Consider the following 17107-nt stretch of genomic DNA (forward strand, 5'->3'; position numbering starts at 1 on the left):
TGCTTGCCTAACACACACTCACACACACACAATCTCTAAAATGGGGCAGGATAGGAATTAAGTCTCTTCCCAGGCTCGTGACTGACCAGGTTGACTCCTGGCACTACACACGGTCCCTGAAGCACCACCAGGTGTGATCCCGGAGCAGAGCCAGGAGTCAGCCCTCAGTACCGCCAGGTGTGGCCAAACTTTTTTTTTACTTTTTTAATAGAAAAGTAGCTATAACTTTTTTTCCCCAGGTTTTTGGGTCACACCTGGTGATGCTCAAGGGTTTACTCGTGGCTCTATGCTCAGGAATTACTTCCCGGCAAGCTCAGATGCCCGGGGTCAAACCTCATGCAAGGCAAGCACCCTACCCACTATACTATCTTGTACTATCTCTCCAGCCCCAACTATAACTTATTCTTAGCAAAATACTTGATGGCAACAACTGGTGGTGCTCAGTAGCTAGACCTGACTCAGTGGTCATGGATGATTCCCAGCAGTACTTGGGGGACCATGTGGTGCTGGGGTCCGAAACCAGAGCTTCTGCATGCAAAGTTTGCCTCCAGTCTTTTGAGCCATCTCCCCAAGCCCTTAAGTTTACATTTTTTAATTTTAAAAGAGTGTTCCAAAAATGACTGACTGCTGGGGAAAGGAGCCAGTAAAGTGCAAAAGAGAGAAGAGAAGCAGAAGGAGACTGAGCCTGCAAGCGAAAAGGTCAGGGCCACCTGGGAGGTCCCCGCCATGACACTGTCCTCTCGTGGTCACTCCTGTGCACACTAAGAAAACACCCAGAGACATGAGCAAATGGGCTGAGACAGACACTGCTGCCAAGTGCCAACAAGGTGCTTTCTCCAACAAGGTGCCTTCTCCAGCAAGGTGAGCTTAGAATCCGGTTCCTAGCAAAGAAACAACGGGTCACATAGTCAAAGGATTTCTACACAAGAAAATCCTCCACAGCATCACTGATGGTGACAAAGGATCAGAAAGAAACGACCTTTCAACTGTGTGGGAATGGACCACCACTGGAAATCTACTTTCAAAGCGTCCACGCCACAGGAAGTTACTTGTGACCCCGTAGAAGAGGGGAAAAAATATCAGGATTCAGGGCTGCCTATATGTATGACTCGACTTTGTTTAAATATGTGCATTTTTAGATACTGAAAAATTCATGAATATGTCAGCAGCAAAGGTTAGCCGGGTTCTAACTTTTGGGAGGATGTCCAACTCTTTTTCTTTTTGGACCACACCCAGTGATGCACAGGGGTTACTCCTGGTTCATGCACTCAGGAATTACTCCTGGTGGTACTCAGGGGACCATATGGGATGCTGGGCATCGAACCCAGGTTGGCTGCATGCAGGACAAACACCCTACTCGCTGTGCTATTGCTCCAGCCCCAGATGTCCAACTCTTATTCTTCCTTTATACTCTTTTCCAATGAGTACACATTACTTCTATATCAGAAAACGATATTTTATTTGACGAAACACCTGCCCTAACACATCTCACTCACTTGAGAGAGCAAGTGCTAGTCTTAGGGAAAGGGGGCTCAAGGTCAAAGCTGACACGGAGAACACAGACTCCCACCCACATTGTGACTCTCCTGTGGGAAAGGCTGAGGAATCTTGTGGGCCACGGTCTAGCTCCTTTCTCGACCACGGCCGCCAGCTTGGGGACACCAGGCTGTTGGGGCAGCTCCACTGAAGACTCCACGAGTGCCTCCCACAAGAAAGACAAAGAGAGCCCTACTCCCTCATTTCACAGGAAGACATTTTCCCCGCAAAGCTCTCAGAAATGACTCACAATTGGCTATGCGCACCGTAAAACACAAATCACATGTTCTCTTCGGTAACCATGTAAAAATGCAGGTTTTCTTCTCTCAAGAAAGAACCAAAATCAGAGCACCATCTGGTGGCAAGCCTAAGGGCTGACAGGCCCCTGATCCTCTTCATGCTTCTCCTTCCAGGGGTACCCCGCAGCACAACCAACCACTTGGGGTGTAGGACCAGAAAAGCACACACCCTCGGCCATATATCCCCCTGCCCCACAGCGGTGCGTGGCAAGGTCTGTGATCCAGGACGGGGCGCCCAGAGTTGGAAGGTGACTGCAGGTGAGAGGGGTCGATAGCAGAACAAGCACAGGGCAGACTGCAAGAGCCTACACTGGGGGTGGGTGGGAGTTGGGGCGGGGGCTGTTGAGGGCCCCTGGAAGACACTGTGTGGTATTACTGTCCGTGCAGACATGACAAAACATTGCCATGGGACGGGGACCTGTAGGATAAATATCTCCTCCCCAAGGATAATTACCAATTGTACAGAGTTATGAAGAAAAGAAGTCTTACACTTAGAATCACCGAACTTTGTGCTTAGAAGTTTTATTTATCAATGTAGAGCAACTGTTACCACGCAGGGCACAATTCTGAAAGAAAGCTCTTTTCAAATTCTGGCTCTGAAAGGACTAAGATTGTTAAGATCTTATAAAGTAAGAAAGATTTTAGGGAAAAAAAAACAAAAACAAAACACGTTCATCACCAATAAAACTGATCTCGAGACTCCAAGTAGTAATTCCACATTTTAAAAGGGGAAGCGATCCTGCATGGAACATCTACAGGTAGTACTTAATTTCAGCGTTTGAGGCAAGAGATGGAGAAATCCTCACGATGTGACTTGAGCAAATTAATTCTGGGAAGAGGGCAGGAGAGCAAACTAGAAGGAGCACAGAATACTGGAGGGACATGACACTGACTCGGAGGAAAGGTCACCATCCTCGTAGGAAGAGATTCAGTTAAGAACCTTGCGGGGCGGGGCAGGAGGAATGCAGGAAGTGGACAACAAACACTGGCAAGCAAAAGTTGAGCAAATTATCCCAATTCTGGGTCTGTGCTTCTGTGTCCCTTGGTTCCTTCATGGGAAAAAGGTCTATTTCCAGAAAAGGACCCCCCCCCCCCACACCAGGGGTCAGGGTGGAAGCCCACGGCAGGCAGCTGCTGCTTTGGTCCTGGACTCGGAAAGCGATTTTTTTTTTTTTTTAAGCCTGTGAAAGAAGCTGAAGTGCCAAGATGGGATAGATCCTGCCAGGTGGCAGAGCATTAAACCCAACAGTTTCTAATTACGCGGCTGCCCTGGGAATATTAATCTGGCTGCTTGCTCCCCTCTCCAACCTCCGGAAGGATCATTTCTTCTTAACCTGGCTGGATTAAAATACACGATTTCTCCCGTTTGGGGAAAGCCTGCCTGCTGCCCAGGGAAGAAACTGTATCAAAATCCAGAGAGCCCTGACACGTCACTGTACTGCCTTCACAGAGAAAACAGAGGAGAGAGGCAGAAACAAAGGACCCCCCAATCCCACCCCACCCTGCCCCCACCATCTGAATGGGAGAATGGGAGAAAGAAGTCTCACCCCGCCCCATGGAAACTCAAAGCCATCCATTCCCTTGAAAACAATAACCTTGTTCCACCGGGAGAAGCACCGGGACCAGTCTGGGTGAGTCCTTGAGCTGTGTCCCCCCCAGGCTTTGACCAGTCACAACGGATTTCAAATAGAAGCGGTTGACTCTGCAACTGTGGCTCCAGCTTCCCAGGGGCCTGACCTGGGGAGAGCCGCGATCAGGACAGCTTGATGGGCAGGTCTTCGCCCAACTTCCGGAGCAGCTTCTGGTGGTTGTGGTTCACTGACCACTGCTGGGGCAGGTGCTTGGGCTGCATGGAGTCCAGGAAGTGCTGGCGCCAGCGGCTCTCCAGCCGCATGAGGGAGCGCAGCCCGCCCTGCGCGTGGCACTGCACCACTTTCAGACCGTGAGGAACATAGTTTTCGTTGGAAATCCTGTCAAGACACAAAGTACAGACGGTCTGAGGGTAAGGCGAACCCGGAGTGGAGGTGGAGGTGGGGGAGGGGGTCTTTCACAGATGGCTCCGGTCATAATTTTGGTCTACCACCACCCCCTGTTCAGAAAAAGTTTCCTCAGTGGTCCCCCCGAAATCTACCTTCTCTCAGGGAACAAACAGAAATCGGGTGCCCCCCTCCCCCACCCGACTACACCCATGGTTACTGCCCCCCGTTCCATCATGCCAGTGACCTCCTGGAAGTGGTAAACACTGGACAACGCTGCTCTAGAACATCCTCTTTCCCATATGGGCGCTTGAAAAAAATAGGTTGGGAGTCAGGGAGACAGCTCAAAGGGGCACGTGAGCCAAGACTCTTTGAGCGGCTCCTGTGGGAAGGCCACTGTGTAAAATTCAGCCTGGCAGGGGGACTGTGGTGGGTGCAGAACGTTGCTCTCGTATTTATTTGTTTCAGGATTCGTAAGTCACCAATGCAGCCTTCTCCTGAATCTTACTGATTCTGAGCCACAGACTCTGTAGAGTGTCCCCACCCCCAGTTCCAGTTTCTTTTGCTGTGCAATGCTAACTGTGAACTACAAGGTGGTGCTTCTCTTTAGGGTCTTCTTCCTCAGAGGAAGGCTGCCACAAGAGACAAGTCTTCACCTCACAGATGGACACTATTGTGGCCACTCAGTTGCGCAGCCAACTAATTTATTTTAAAACAACCCTCTGAGGGGCTGGAGTGACAGCACAACGGGTAGGGCGTTTGCCTTGCACGCGGCCGACCCGGGTTCAATTCCCAGCATCCCATATGGTCCCCTGAGCACTGCCAGGAGTGATTCCTGAGTGCAAAGCCAGGAGTAACCCCTGAGCATCGCCAGGTGTGACCCGAAAAGCAAAATAATAAATAAATAAAAAACAACCCTCAGAGAGAGAGAGAGAGAGAGAAAGAGAGAGAGAGAGAGAGAGAACAGTACCCCTGCTGTAGAGGGGGTGGGTGGTGGGACGTGATGGGAGAGAATCTGGGGACACCGGTGCTGGGAAATGTGCACTGGTGGAGGCATGGGTGTTGTTGGAACACTGTATGACTGAAACCTAATCATGAACGGCTTTGTAATGATCTATCCCACAGTGATTCAATAAAAAAGTAAAAAAAAAAAAAAAACCAAAAAACCAAAAAACAAAACTCCACATTCACTTACATGACCTCCCCCATGGGATCACAACCCAGTTTTAAAAAGCTAGAATGCTGCACACCAGCCACCTCTAATTTGCTTGTCTTTCTTCAAACATCAGTTCTCAATTCTAGACATCCAAGTCCATCACAAAATCAGCAGGATGAATTTTGTGAGGAAGAACTGTGATAGGCAAGGGAAAATTTATGTCTGTTTTATGGAATCCATTTAGGTGCTGGTTAAAGGAGTCAGTGTCATTTATTTCTAATCTGACCTTGGTAAACCAGTTAACTCTAATTTCTGGCCATCAAGTATACTTAGAGAATAACAAGCCTCATAGAAAAGTTATTAGGATAAAATTTAATCATAATTTTTAAAAACTTGTTAGATTTTTTTAAAATGTAAGATATATTAGAGGTTATGAGTCAGAAATTTAAACTTTACCTGATGGGGTTGTTATGTGAAATAATTAAGGCAATTTATGTAAAGTTTATTAGTTTAAGTAGATATGGATATCTATACATATTAAATAATTATTTGTTGCTTTTTTTTTTTTGCGCCACACCTGGCGATGTACAGGGGTTACTCCTGGCTCTGCACTCAGGAATTAGCCCTGGCGGTGCTCAGGGGATCATATGAGATGCTGGGAATCGAACCTGGGTCGGCCGAGTGCAAGGCAAACGCCCTACCCGCTGTGCTATTGCTCCAACCCCTTAATTATTGCTTTGACTGAGTTTTGTTTTGTTTTAAACTAACAAAGCACTGTAGGAGAACCAGCCTCACTATCACGAGTTTTGAAGTTTTGTTGGTTCAATTATTTCAACCTTAGTACAGCCTTAGTATCAGGGGGAAGCAAAGCTAGAACAGGCAGTTAGGAGTTTTTATCACCTGGGTCTTGTACCAACTTAGCACTCAGAACCATGAACTTTTCATTCGGTCAGGAGCACTAACTTAAGTCACTTAACTTAAGTGAATTCTGCTAAGTACTCATGGGGAAGGAGAGAGCAAGCACGGAGGGGGGGAAGGAGAAAAGCAACCTCAACAGTGACAGCGGTTCCGGCCAGCATCCTACTGGAGGACAGGAAACGCAGGGAAACTGGTCTCTTACCTTATCCACAGACTTGGATAAGGAAAGAGACAAAACCACCGACATGCACTGCCCCTCGGGAGCAAAGCAGAAACCACAGGTCCTTTTGGTCTATTATTTTCACCACCTGAGCCGACTTTAGCACTTATTGAGCACGGAGACACAACTCGACTGCGAGTGATGTGATATCAAGTCCACTGAGCAAACCTCTCGTGGAAAGGAAAGTCTCCCATCTGTGGCTCCATCCCGCCACCAGGGTCTCGCTCACGAGGATCAGCCTGAGGCTTGGCACTGCTCCCCTTGCCCCCCTCACGACAGGACCCTCCCTGGACAGCAATTCTCACTGGGGCCAGGGATCATGTCCCTGGCTCACGCCTCAGTCCCTTCTCCGGCCCTCACCGGCAGCCGTACCTGGTCTCCAGGCTGGCGGCCTCCTGCAGCATCTCCTTGGTGACCTTGTCTGTGCTGTAGAAGTCCCGGAGGGCCCGCAGCAGCTCCTCCTTGCGGGGCCCGGGCAGGCTCTCGGCGTTGAGCAGGGCTCTGGCCGCCGAGCGCACCTGGCGTCGCTCGGGGTCTTCCAGCAGGCGCAGGCCCTCCTCGGAGCCGATGGGCGCCTGGAACTCCCTGGCCAGCTGCTGCTTCAGGTGGTTGTCGTAGTAGTTGGAGACGGCGTGGCAGGAGGTGCAGAGCAGCAGCACGTCGTGGGAGTTGTGGTCCTTCATCTCGATGGGGAAGTGCTTCCGGTACTCATGTGGAATCACGTTCTTCCTGAACATCCCCCCGGGCCCCCAGAGGTGGCACTCATTAGCGGATGGCACGAGGACGGCCTGGGTTCAGCCAGCACAGGCTGCCAGAATTCTGCTCTGGTCTAAAACAGGGCTGAGACGCCGAGGAGGGGAGGGGGCTGGGGGTGAGGGGCACTGCCACACAAAAGCAGTGTTGCCCATTCGCTTTGTGCCTGAAGTTCCCCTCCTCTTAGTTTTGGGAGTGGGGAGGGGAAGAGATTGTGTTTTGCGCCACATCTGATGTGGGGCGGGGAGACACCCTGGCTCAGTGCTCAGTAATCTCTCCTGGTGGTGCTCAGGGGACCATGTGGTGCTGGGACTGCATCAGAGCACCTTAATCCCTGCGCTCTACCTCTCTGGCCCAGGGTCCTCTCTTGAAGAGAAGCTCTGTGCCCCTGCCAGCAGGCTGCAATGGAAAGCTGGGCAGGAAGAGGTTAACCACCACCTCGGCGAAGCCTGTGCTCGCAGGAGGGAAAATGCCAGAGAATGAAAGAAGTCCTGATGACCTTTAACATCTGGAAAACAACTCGCTCAAGGCATATGCGGTAGGGCGTTTCTAATCTTGAAATTCTGGAAGCCTAGTGACCTGGAAAAGTCCCTCTCTTTCATCTGAGAAAGCTCTTACTCGGGGATTGTTTTTCTGGCTCACCAAGGTCCATCACTGTTTTCCTTTCTCTTTTCTGGTGGTGGGGGGGGGGGGGGCGAGGGAGAGGTTGGGGCCACAGGGCTAACTCCTGGGAGTGCTCAGGGGACCATATGCAGTGCTGGGGATGGAACAGAGTCAGCCACATGCAAGGCAAGCGCCTTGCCCACTGGCCCCTACCATCAATGTTTTCTAAGAAGAGCTGAACTCTGGGGGGGTTGGGGGGGGGAACGGCAGCAACATGCGTGTGTCTCAGATGCAAGGGGAGGAAGGAAGAGAGTGGGCACTGCAGAGAAGCCAGGGAGACAGCCCAGGCAGTTTCACCTTCTCTGTGAGGACCTGAGGTGATTCCACAGAGTGTCCCTAGGTCATCTGGGTGCTTTCAACAAGGCTGGGAGTCACTCAAGGGAGGAGGAGGAGAAAGTAAGAATGGCAACGTCTGAAGGAACGGACCTCCCATCCTTCAGAAGCAAAAGGGAAGAGCTCTCTTCACGTCGACTATAACTGAGGAGTATTAGCTAGAAGCTGAGCACTCAAGGAGGGGCGAGGCAGGGTTCACTCTCACAGGTGGTTTCCCAGCAGAAGTTAGGCCGGGGTGAGATGCTGCTGGAATGTTGCCCAGGGGTAAGTCCCTCAGCCAAGGTAGGCGGATTCAACTTTGGTCCCCGGGGCTCGGTGCGGGGTGACAGAGATGCCAATCAGTGCTGCCCAGCCCACACTCACCGGATGTAGGAGTCCTTCTTGCCACACACCACACAGAGGTTCTCTTTAACCATCAGGTAATAGTCTCCTGGGGATTCAGGTCTCCCAGCAGGCTCAAACTGGAGCTTGACCACAAAAGGCTCTTCACTCACCAGCTCTTTGGGAAAAGAAGCGTTAAGTGTCGGCTACCTCTCCTCAGGAAAGAGGCACCCCCATGACTGCTCTCTGCTGTACCCTGGGAAACAGGGCTCTGTCCAGACTCTGAGGGGTCGCCCCCTTCCACCACCCTTCTCCCTTGTCCCGCTCCCCCTCCTGCCAGGACCACGGGCATCTAACTGCAGATGAAATAGTGACTCTCAGACCTCCAATGCCTTTGTCCAGGTACCACTGAGCTTTCCGGCGGTCACAAGTGCAGAGGGGCTGTCCGTCGGGAGCATGGAGAAAGCAGTTATCATAGAGCGGGGATTTTCTGCAGAGAATGGAGAGGGAGATGAAATACTGAAAGCGGTCATGTGTCCATGTTCTCTTTTGAGTGATTTAAGCTATTTTCCACACTAGAGTCAAATATAACACATATGGGCTGGAGCGATAGCACAGCGGTAGGGCGTTTGCCTTACAAGCGGCCAACATGGCCGACCCGAGTTCGATTCCTCCGCCCCTCTCGGAGAGCCCGGCAAGCTACCGAGAGTATTCGATATGCCAGACACAGTAACAACAAAGTCTCCAATGGAGACGTTACTGGGCCCGCTCGAGCAAATCGACGATCAACGGGAGGGCCTTTACCTTTACCTTATGGAGGGGGGAGGAGTCAGGGAAAGTGTGGTCATTCTCCAACTCTATTCGGGTCAGAAAACAGCTAGCAATGAACTCTTTTAAAATTCTAAGTTGGGGACTCGAGACCTAGTACAGAGGGTAAGGTTATTGCCTTGCACACAGTTCTATCCTGGTTTGATCCCCAGCACCACAAATGATCGCCAAATTATGGTAAGGAATGATTCCTGAGCACAGGTCTAAGAGTAAGCCCTGAAAAAAAATGTGTGTGCCTCCCAATAATAAAATTTCTAGTTGTTCTGATTTGGGGGAACGGGTGGTTTTTTGTTTGTTCTTAGACCACACCAGGCAGTTCTCAGGGGAAGTGCTTCCAGTACAGTGCTCAGGGAGCTCCCAGTTGTGCTTAGGAGACCATGAGGTGTCAAGTATCAAACATGAGTTTCTTGGTGCTGGAGTAATAGTACAGAGGGTAGGGCATCTACCTTGTACGCGGCCGACCTGGGTTCGATTCCCAGCATCCCATTTGGTCCCCCGAATACTGCCAGGAGTAATTCCTGAGTGCAAAGCCAGGAGGTAACTCCTGTGCATTGCCGGGTGTGACCCAAAAAGCAAAAAAAGCAAAAAGAGCAAAAAAAAAAAAAAAACCCGTGAGTTTTTCACATGCAAAGCACGCACATAAGCCCTTAAGTCATCTCTCCCGCTCCGATACTTCTAAACATTTTATATTTATTGATTAGGTCACCAGGGAGTAAGTTTGGGGAGTGTTTACACATCTCTATTGTGAAAGCAAATAGGAACAGAGAACCACGAAATCTTCCCGATAGTGTACTCACTAGGATAAACAAAGTAAATCAAGAACTTCAAGCTAAAGTAATAAGGGCTTTGTGAATTTATTTCCGGCTTATAACCAATACTTGCTTCAACTCCATCATTTTGATTATTTCTAAAGGCAATTTGCTACTGGGACCAAATTGCAAAGTTCTTATTAGTTACCTTTCTGCAACAGAGGAGTAAGATGTACAGAAAAATTCTCACTGTCTAGAGAATAACATGGGCTTAGAGTTAAACGCCATTCTAAATAATCAAATACCAAGTAACCAAGGAACTGACTGAACGTTTCTCCTGGAAAGTATATGGTTTCACATTTTTCATTCTCTCGGCTATCAAGAAATAAACAAGGAATAACAATCATATTCTCGCGTCTAACAGGTCTACCACCACATTGGGGTGAGGGCTAAGCGCTCCTCATTTTCACTGCAACGGGTCAAAGGTTAAAAAGTGGAAGATGAGAAGGAGAAAACACAAATGAATCAAAGAACTGCTGCAGATAGTCTTAAAGAAGAGAGAAAATAAAATGAACCCCTGGAGCGTGCTGGCTGCCTTACTATGGGAGCTTTCTCCCCTGACCCCAGGTAAGGAGGGCACCGTCTGCCCTTCCTCCTTCCGGAGGCTCGGCCACTGACTACCATACAGGAAACAATCCGCTTACCTAGCAGAATAGCCCACCCCCAAGGGCTTCCTTTTATGTTTTCTGGGGTCTCTCCCTGGGTGGCTGCCAGGCATTATTCCATCCATCTTGGACTTCTTACTTCTTGGCTTTGGCTGAAGTTCTGTTGCTTCTCCATTAACCTCCTCTCCCAATCTGCTGATTCCTTTGCCTCGAAATGGGATGTCTATCACATCCTGGCATTTCTCCAAGACTTTTCTCCAGTCAGTGTGATCACTGTTTCTTTCCAGAGTTGAATTCCTAATGAAAGGGTATCCAAGAAGATGGAGAAAGAGAGCCACTGAAATCTGGGCATCCCTGGCAGCATAAACAACCTGGAGAGGCAAGTCAGAGAGATGAGTGAAACTGGAACACAGACCAGAGAGGAACTTCCAAGTCTATCAGCTGTAGCCTTTAAGATTCTAATTCAAGGGGCCGCAGTAACAGTGCAGATGGTAGGGCAATTGCCTTGCATGCGGCCGACCCAGTTTGAACCCCCTGCTGATCTCTCACGCCCCACCAGGAGATTACTCAGTGCAGAGCCCTGAGCATCACCAGGTGTGTCTCCAAAAACAAAATTCTAATTCAAGGTGCACAATAATCAAGGCACCCTGTACTTGTTTTAAAACTCAGAATTTTAAACGATACAAAAGTAAATTGAGCACTATACTGAATTCTCATGCTCCCTGCCTATACTTTTAGCTAAAATACTTATTCCAAATGTTTGAAAAACCTATGCTATACAAATCAGGGGCATTTCTTTTTATCAGTTACCAAACCAGACAGACTTTTCTCAAGTTTGAGTTAGGGTAGTTCCCAGGGGTTTGACACTGGTACATAAAATTCACTTGGAAATGGTTATTCTCCTGAATAGTTGAGATCATGTGATGACTGTAAGTCAGAAATAACCTGCTGTAGCTCGAGTGTGATGTTGAAAACTCAAATCAAAGGTCACAATGTCTCATTTTTGGATTTTATTTCTATAATAATGGTAAGTCATTCTCCCAAGCAACGGTAACAAAAAATAGTAAAAGCTATCACAATTTTTCTAGTAAAGGTATAAGCACTTTAAAATTCCTTTCATTCACATTTAATAACTAAGTTTAGTAAACAATAATACGATAGCACAGCGGTAGGGCGTTTGCCCTGCACGCAGCCAACATGGCCGAGTTCGATTCCTCTGTCCCTCTCGGAGAGCCTGGCAAGCTACCGAGAGTATCTCGCCCGCACGGCAGGGCCTGGCAAGCTCCCCGTGACGTATTCGATATGCCAAACACAGTAACAGCAAAGTCTCCAATGGAGACATTACTGGGTCCGCTTGAGCAAATCGATGATCAACGGGAGGGCCTTTACCTTTACCTTACCTTTACTATTAAGAATAGTTTTAGGTTGAATTCGTAAGATTTTTTTCTCTTTTTTCATTAAAAAAATTTATTCCGCTACTGTGACTTAAAATACTGTCTGATGGTAGTTTCATGCATACATCATTTCAACACCATACCCACAACCAGGGTACCCACTTTCCTGCACCAACGTCCCAAATGGCCCCCGTTCCACCCCCATTCCACCTCCAAGCTGAGTTAAGTCGACCAACTCTCCTGTTCTGTTTCCTGTGGCCATTTGTTACTTCCTTACTGTCTGTCTTTAGGTCCCCACATAAGAGAGGCATCATTCTGCACCTCTCCCTTTCCTTCTGACTGACTTCACTGGGTATGATATACTTTAGTTTCATCAGTTTCATGGCGAATAGCACAATTTTGTCCTTTCTCACAGCTGCATATCATTTCATTTTGTATACACACAACCTTTGATCTATTCATCTGTAGTTGGCCATTCGGGTTGTTTCCATGCCTTGGCTATTGTACTATGTGCTCCAATGAACACTAGTGTGCATACATCCTTTTGAAGGAACGTATTTGTGATTTGTGGGTATCCCTGGGATGGGAGTTCTTGTCCTACTTTTCCATATTGCTCAGAAAAGGTTTTAAGAGAAAGATTCCCACAGTGGGTTCCTAAGCAGGATTCTTTTATGTATTTATATTAAAGGAAGTTGAATGAAAATGTTCAACTATAGACACTAAATATAAAATTTTGAAAAGCAATTATAAGTTTTGGTCAAGATATGGTAAATTGGAACCCTCATACATTGTTGATGGGTTTATAACATGGTGCAGCTACTTTGGCTGTACTCAGGGACTACTGCCCAGTTCAGTGCTCAGGGGTTACTCCAAGAAGTGCTCAGGGAACCATGAAGTATGGGGACCAAACCCGGGTCTTCTGCACATAAGCTTGTACTCCAGTCATTCGCACCATCTTTCCACCCAAAAATGAAGTATTTTTAAGCAGCAAAGGAAATTAATTTCTCATATATACTAAAATATAGACCATTAAAACATGGTAAGTGAAAAAGCTAATCACAGATATGCATATACTGTATGAGTCTATGTGAGGACATATTTAGAATAAGTAAGTCTGTAGCACTATTAGCACTCTGCTCCCATTGTTCATCGATTTGCTTGAGCGGGCACCAGTAACGTCTCCATTGTGAGACTTGTTGTTACTGTGTTTGGCATATCAAATACGCCAAGGGGAGCTTGCCAGGCTCTACCGTGTGGGTGGAATACTCTCGGAAGCTTGCCGGGCCCTCGTAGAGGGATGGAGGAATCAAACCCGGGTCGGCAGCATGCAAGGCAAACGCCCTACCGGCTATGCTATCGAGAAAAAATTTTTTCCAAAAAAAATATTTTATTTATTTTTCTAAAGGGTCATTATAATATTATATAGGTCTCAGGTGTATCACTGAAATTCAACATGTGCATCTCCTTCCCCTGATTTATCTTCAGTCCCTTTGCCATTTCTTTCTGGTAATCAGGCCCTAAGTAGGATTCTCAACATCACACACATTTAAACGCTTAATACTGTTTTATTTAGCTGATATGCTTGTATTCTCTAGAAACCACATGTGATCAAACTCAGGTGATGGCACTAGATGAGAAATGATCGCTAATGAGCACACGTTTTCTTTTGGAGGTGATCAAAGTATTCTAAAACTAGATTGTGGTGACAGTTGTCAAACTTTGCAAATATACTAAAAACCACTGGTGTGTGTAATTTAAATGGGTACATTTTGTCATATGCAAATTACAATTCAATAAAATTAGTGGAAAGGAAGGAAGGAAGGAAGGAGGAAGGAGGGAGGGAGGGAGGGAGGGAGGAAGGAAGGAAGGAAGGAAGGAAGGAAAGCCAACAGACATAAAGAACTAACTTACTAGGTCATAGCAAATCAGAAATCACAATAGAAAACAAGCACAGATAATTTGACTCCAGAACTCTCCCACAGAATATTAACCTTATGATACATACGACTGCTAACCTTTTCACTGACAACATTTTGGAAGGATGAACAAGTAGTAACTGATTAACTAAACAGAGAAGGCTGAAACCAGAGCCTGCAAGTAGTGATTAACAACCCTCTCAGATAAATAAAATTATTTTGAGCCACCGAGTGGCAAAGCACAGAGGTACCAGGTGTCTGCTAGAGCAATATAAGTAGGAGTATTAAGGGGGAAATCTTGATAGAGGACACTGACAACCCAAGACCTCCTCTTTTACACCCCCAGGGCCAGGCAAAGGTTCCTTCGCTGACCCAAAAGAATCAAAGTTTAAGACACAGAATGGCTAAATCACGGAAGACCTGGCCCTAGAACATTCGGCATGGTGGAGAGAAAAGGGGGAAGATGGAAAGATAGATGTATTGACTGACGAAGGTAGCAGTACTTCTCCCTCACTCAGAATACAAGCTCCAGTCATGACCCCTCTTACACAGAAGGCTAAAAAAACCTGTCTCTGGAGAAACTAAGCAGCCTAGAAAAAAGACTGACCTTTGACTGTGACCTACAGTTGTTTATGTCCTGCTCTTTCTATTTCCTTCCTTCCTTCCTTCCCTTCCCTTCCCTTCCCTTCCCTTCCCTTCCCTTCCCTTCCCCCATCCTTCCCTTCCTCCCTCCTCTCTCCTTCCTTTCTCCTTTCCTTCCTCCCTCCCTCGCTCCTTCCTTCCATTCTTCCTTCCTCCCTCCCTCCCTTTCTTCCTCCCTTTCCTGTTGCTGTGGTTGTTTTGATGATCAGGATTCGCACACAAGCTTGGCTGTGGTGCTTGTGCATTCAGTCATGGAGCTCATCAGGGCTGCACAGGAGCTTGCCAAGAGCCACACCCACTAGCTGTGGTGGTCACCACCTTTATTTCTGTTTATATGCTCACTGGGCATCACTGGGGTTGTTCACGATCACAGTCAACAAGGGCCACGTGCCTGGCTGCAGTTCTCCCACATCTGTCTCTGTGTGGGGCTCGGTGGGGGTCTCGGCAGAGCTGTCAGGATCGGCTGGCAGCACGGGGGCATCAGGCCTAGGGCTTCACATTGGTTTCATCACTGAGCCATCTCTTGGCCCCCTCAATCCATTTTGTTAAATGTCAAATCTAGGTAGTATTTATATACTTTCTAAAATATTACTGTTATATGTATAATTAGTTTATAAATAAGGGTTATTTAAATAAAAAATAGGACCAGTAGGTAGGGAGCTTGCTTTTGTACATGGCTGACCCAAGTTCAATCCCAGCACCCCATATGGTCCTTCAAGCATTGCCAGGAGTAATTCCTGAATGCATGAGCCAGGAGTAACCCCTGAGTACCACTTAGGGTGGTGCAAAAGATAAAAAAAGGTTTTGTAAATTCTCACAATTTTATTTGGGGAGGGTGGTGCAGTTTGGTCATACCTGGTTAGTGTTTAGGGCTTGCTCCTGGCTGATCTCAGGAATTATCCCTGATGATGCTTAGGGGAATCATATGGGGGTCCTGAGGTCTAACCCAGGTCCACCACATGTAAGGCAAGCACTTACTTTACCCACTAATAATATCTCTCTGGCTCTGAATTCTCATAGTTTTATAGATCATACATTTGGTTTCAAATTGGGGAGAAACTAACTGACACTTAATGTTATAATGAATAAATGGTCCATACTAACATATATCATTAATTTAGTAAAAACAGAATAAAGAAGATTTTTCTAGAAAGAAAGTCAAATCACGTAATTACATCAATATTGGAAACTATCAAGGAACATTGCTTTCAATTTCTGAAGGAAAATAATTTCTAACCTAAAATGCTCTACACAGCCAAAATGTCAATGAATAATAAGAGAAATCAATACCCTTTCAGATATGCAGGGTGTCACAAATTAACTTCACAAGCTCAGTTCTCAAGAGCTATTATGAATATAAATCACTCAGATGCTGGTTCAAATGCAAGAAACATGTCAGTCTGTTAGGGTAGAGCTGACTTTCTAGTTATCTCTTAGGGTACCCGAGCAATTGTATAGCGGGTACTTGTCTTACATGTGGCTGACCCAGCTTTGATTTCCTAGCACCCCATAGGGTCCCCTGAGCCCTGCCTTGAGTAATCCCTGAGTGTAGAATCAGGAGTAAGCTCTGAGCACTGCTGGTTGTGACAAAAAACAAAAGACAAAAGAACAACCCCCCCCCCCCCCCCAAATCAGTGCAAAGGTCCAAGGATACAATGCTATTTGGGCTTTACAGTATCAGGGATTACCAAGACCACCTCAACAGTGCTCAAGGACATCCACAGGCTATTTGGGGAGACCATGTGCTGCCAGGAATCAAATCTAGATGGGGTTCAGAGATATAGTGTAGTGGGTAGGGTACTGGTCTTTCACATGGCCTACCTGGCTCTGATTTCTGGTACCCCATATGGTCCCCCACAGAAGTCATTCCTAAGAACAGAGCCAGGAGTAAGCCTGAGCACCATCAGGTACGGTGCAAAATCAAAGCAAACCCCCAAATCCCAGACTGGGTGAATTTAGACAGGTGCTGCATGCCTACTGCTGTACTATACCCTGACCTCAGAGGAGTCTATTTTAATTTGGATTCTGTTTGTTTGTTTCTTTCTGCCACACCTGGCATTGCTTAGCCACTCCTAGCTCTGCGCTCAGGAGTCACACCTAGTGATGCTCAGGGGACCACATGGGATCCTGGGGATAAAACTCAGGTTGGCCTGCTGCAAGGCAAGCACCCTACCCACTGTACTATCTCTTTGGCCCCAGATGAGTTCATTTTAAAGCATTTCCACCTAATACTTACATTTGGGACCTGCAATTTTATTTATTATTTATTTAGGGATCAAACCCAGGCCTCCCACATGCAAAGTAAGTACTCTACCACTGCACTACATTCCCAACTAGAGATCTAGAATCTTGGAAACAATTCTATTTCACAAGTAAGGACTTGGAGAGAAGTACCTGGTCCTTTGTAAGATTTTCAGCATTCCAGTTGCTGCAACGAAGCTGAAGTGATTTGTCTAGAGAAAAGTTCAAGACAGTCTCAGCGAGTGATTTTAGGCTAAGCCCATTGCAGAGCAAATTGTTTCTGTAATAAATAATAAATAACAATAAATAAAATCAGGTATCAAAATGGGTAAAGGCTAAGAATAGGAAGATTTAAAAAATACAAACAAATGGCCCATCAATAAATGACAGATCTCACCAGAAAATTGAAAATTACATGCAATTTTCTTACCTATCAGATTGTACAGATTTTTTAAAAAAACATCTGTACATAGTACTTGTGAAGTTTGAGGAATAGG

At 46.9% G+C, this 17107-nt stretch overlaps 1 protein-coding gene across 2 annotated transcripts in view; it reads right to left on the reverse strand.

The window, feature by feature from the left end:
* Window positions 1-3385: 3385 nt before the first annotated feature.
* The window catches only part of EXD2 (exonuclease 3'-5' domain containing 2), a 49177-nt gene continuing 35455 nt past the window's right edge, over window positions 3386-17107 (reverse strand). The window contains exons 4-9 of one of the 2 annotated variants that reach the window (XM_056133576.1): window positions 16764-16890; window positions 10457-10788; window positions 8559-8665; window positions 8218-8353; window positions 6478-6834; window positions 3386-3805 (exon numbers count right to left, since the gene is read on the reverse strand). In XM_056133576.1, the coding sequence (XP_055989551.1) occupies window positions 3589-3805; window positions 6478-6834; window positions 8218-8353; window positions 8559-8665; window positions 10457-10788; window positions 16764-16890 (1276 nt within the window). In that variant the 3' untranslated portion in view covers window positions 3386-3588. The remainder of the gene's footprint in view (window positions 3806-6477; window positions 6835-8217; window positions 8354-8558; window positions 8666-10456; window positions 10789-16763; window positions 16891-17107) is intronic. The other variant, XM_056133577.1, reaches the window with a different exon arrangement.

This window comes from Sorex fumeus, unplaced genomic scaffold (genome assembly GCF_029834395.1).
Source record: "Sorex fumeus unplaced genomic scaffold, SorFum_2.1 ptg000098l, whole genome shotgun sequence".
In the NCBI taxonomy this organism is placed as follows: Eukaryota; Metazoa; Chordata; class Mammalia; order Eulipotyphla; family Soricidae; genus Sorex; species Sorex fumeus.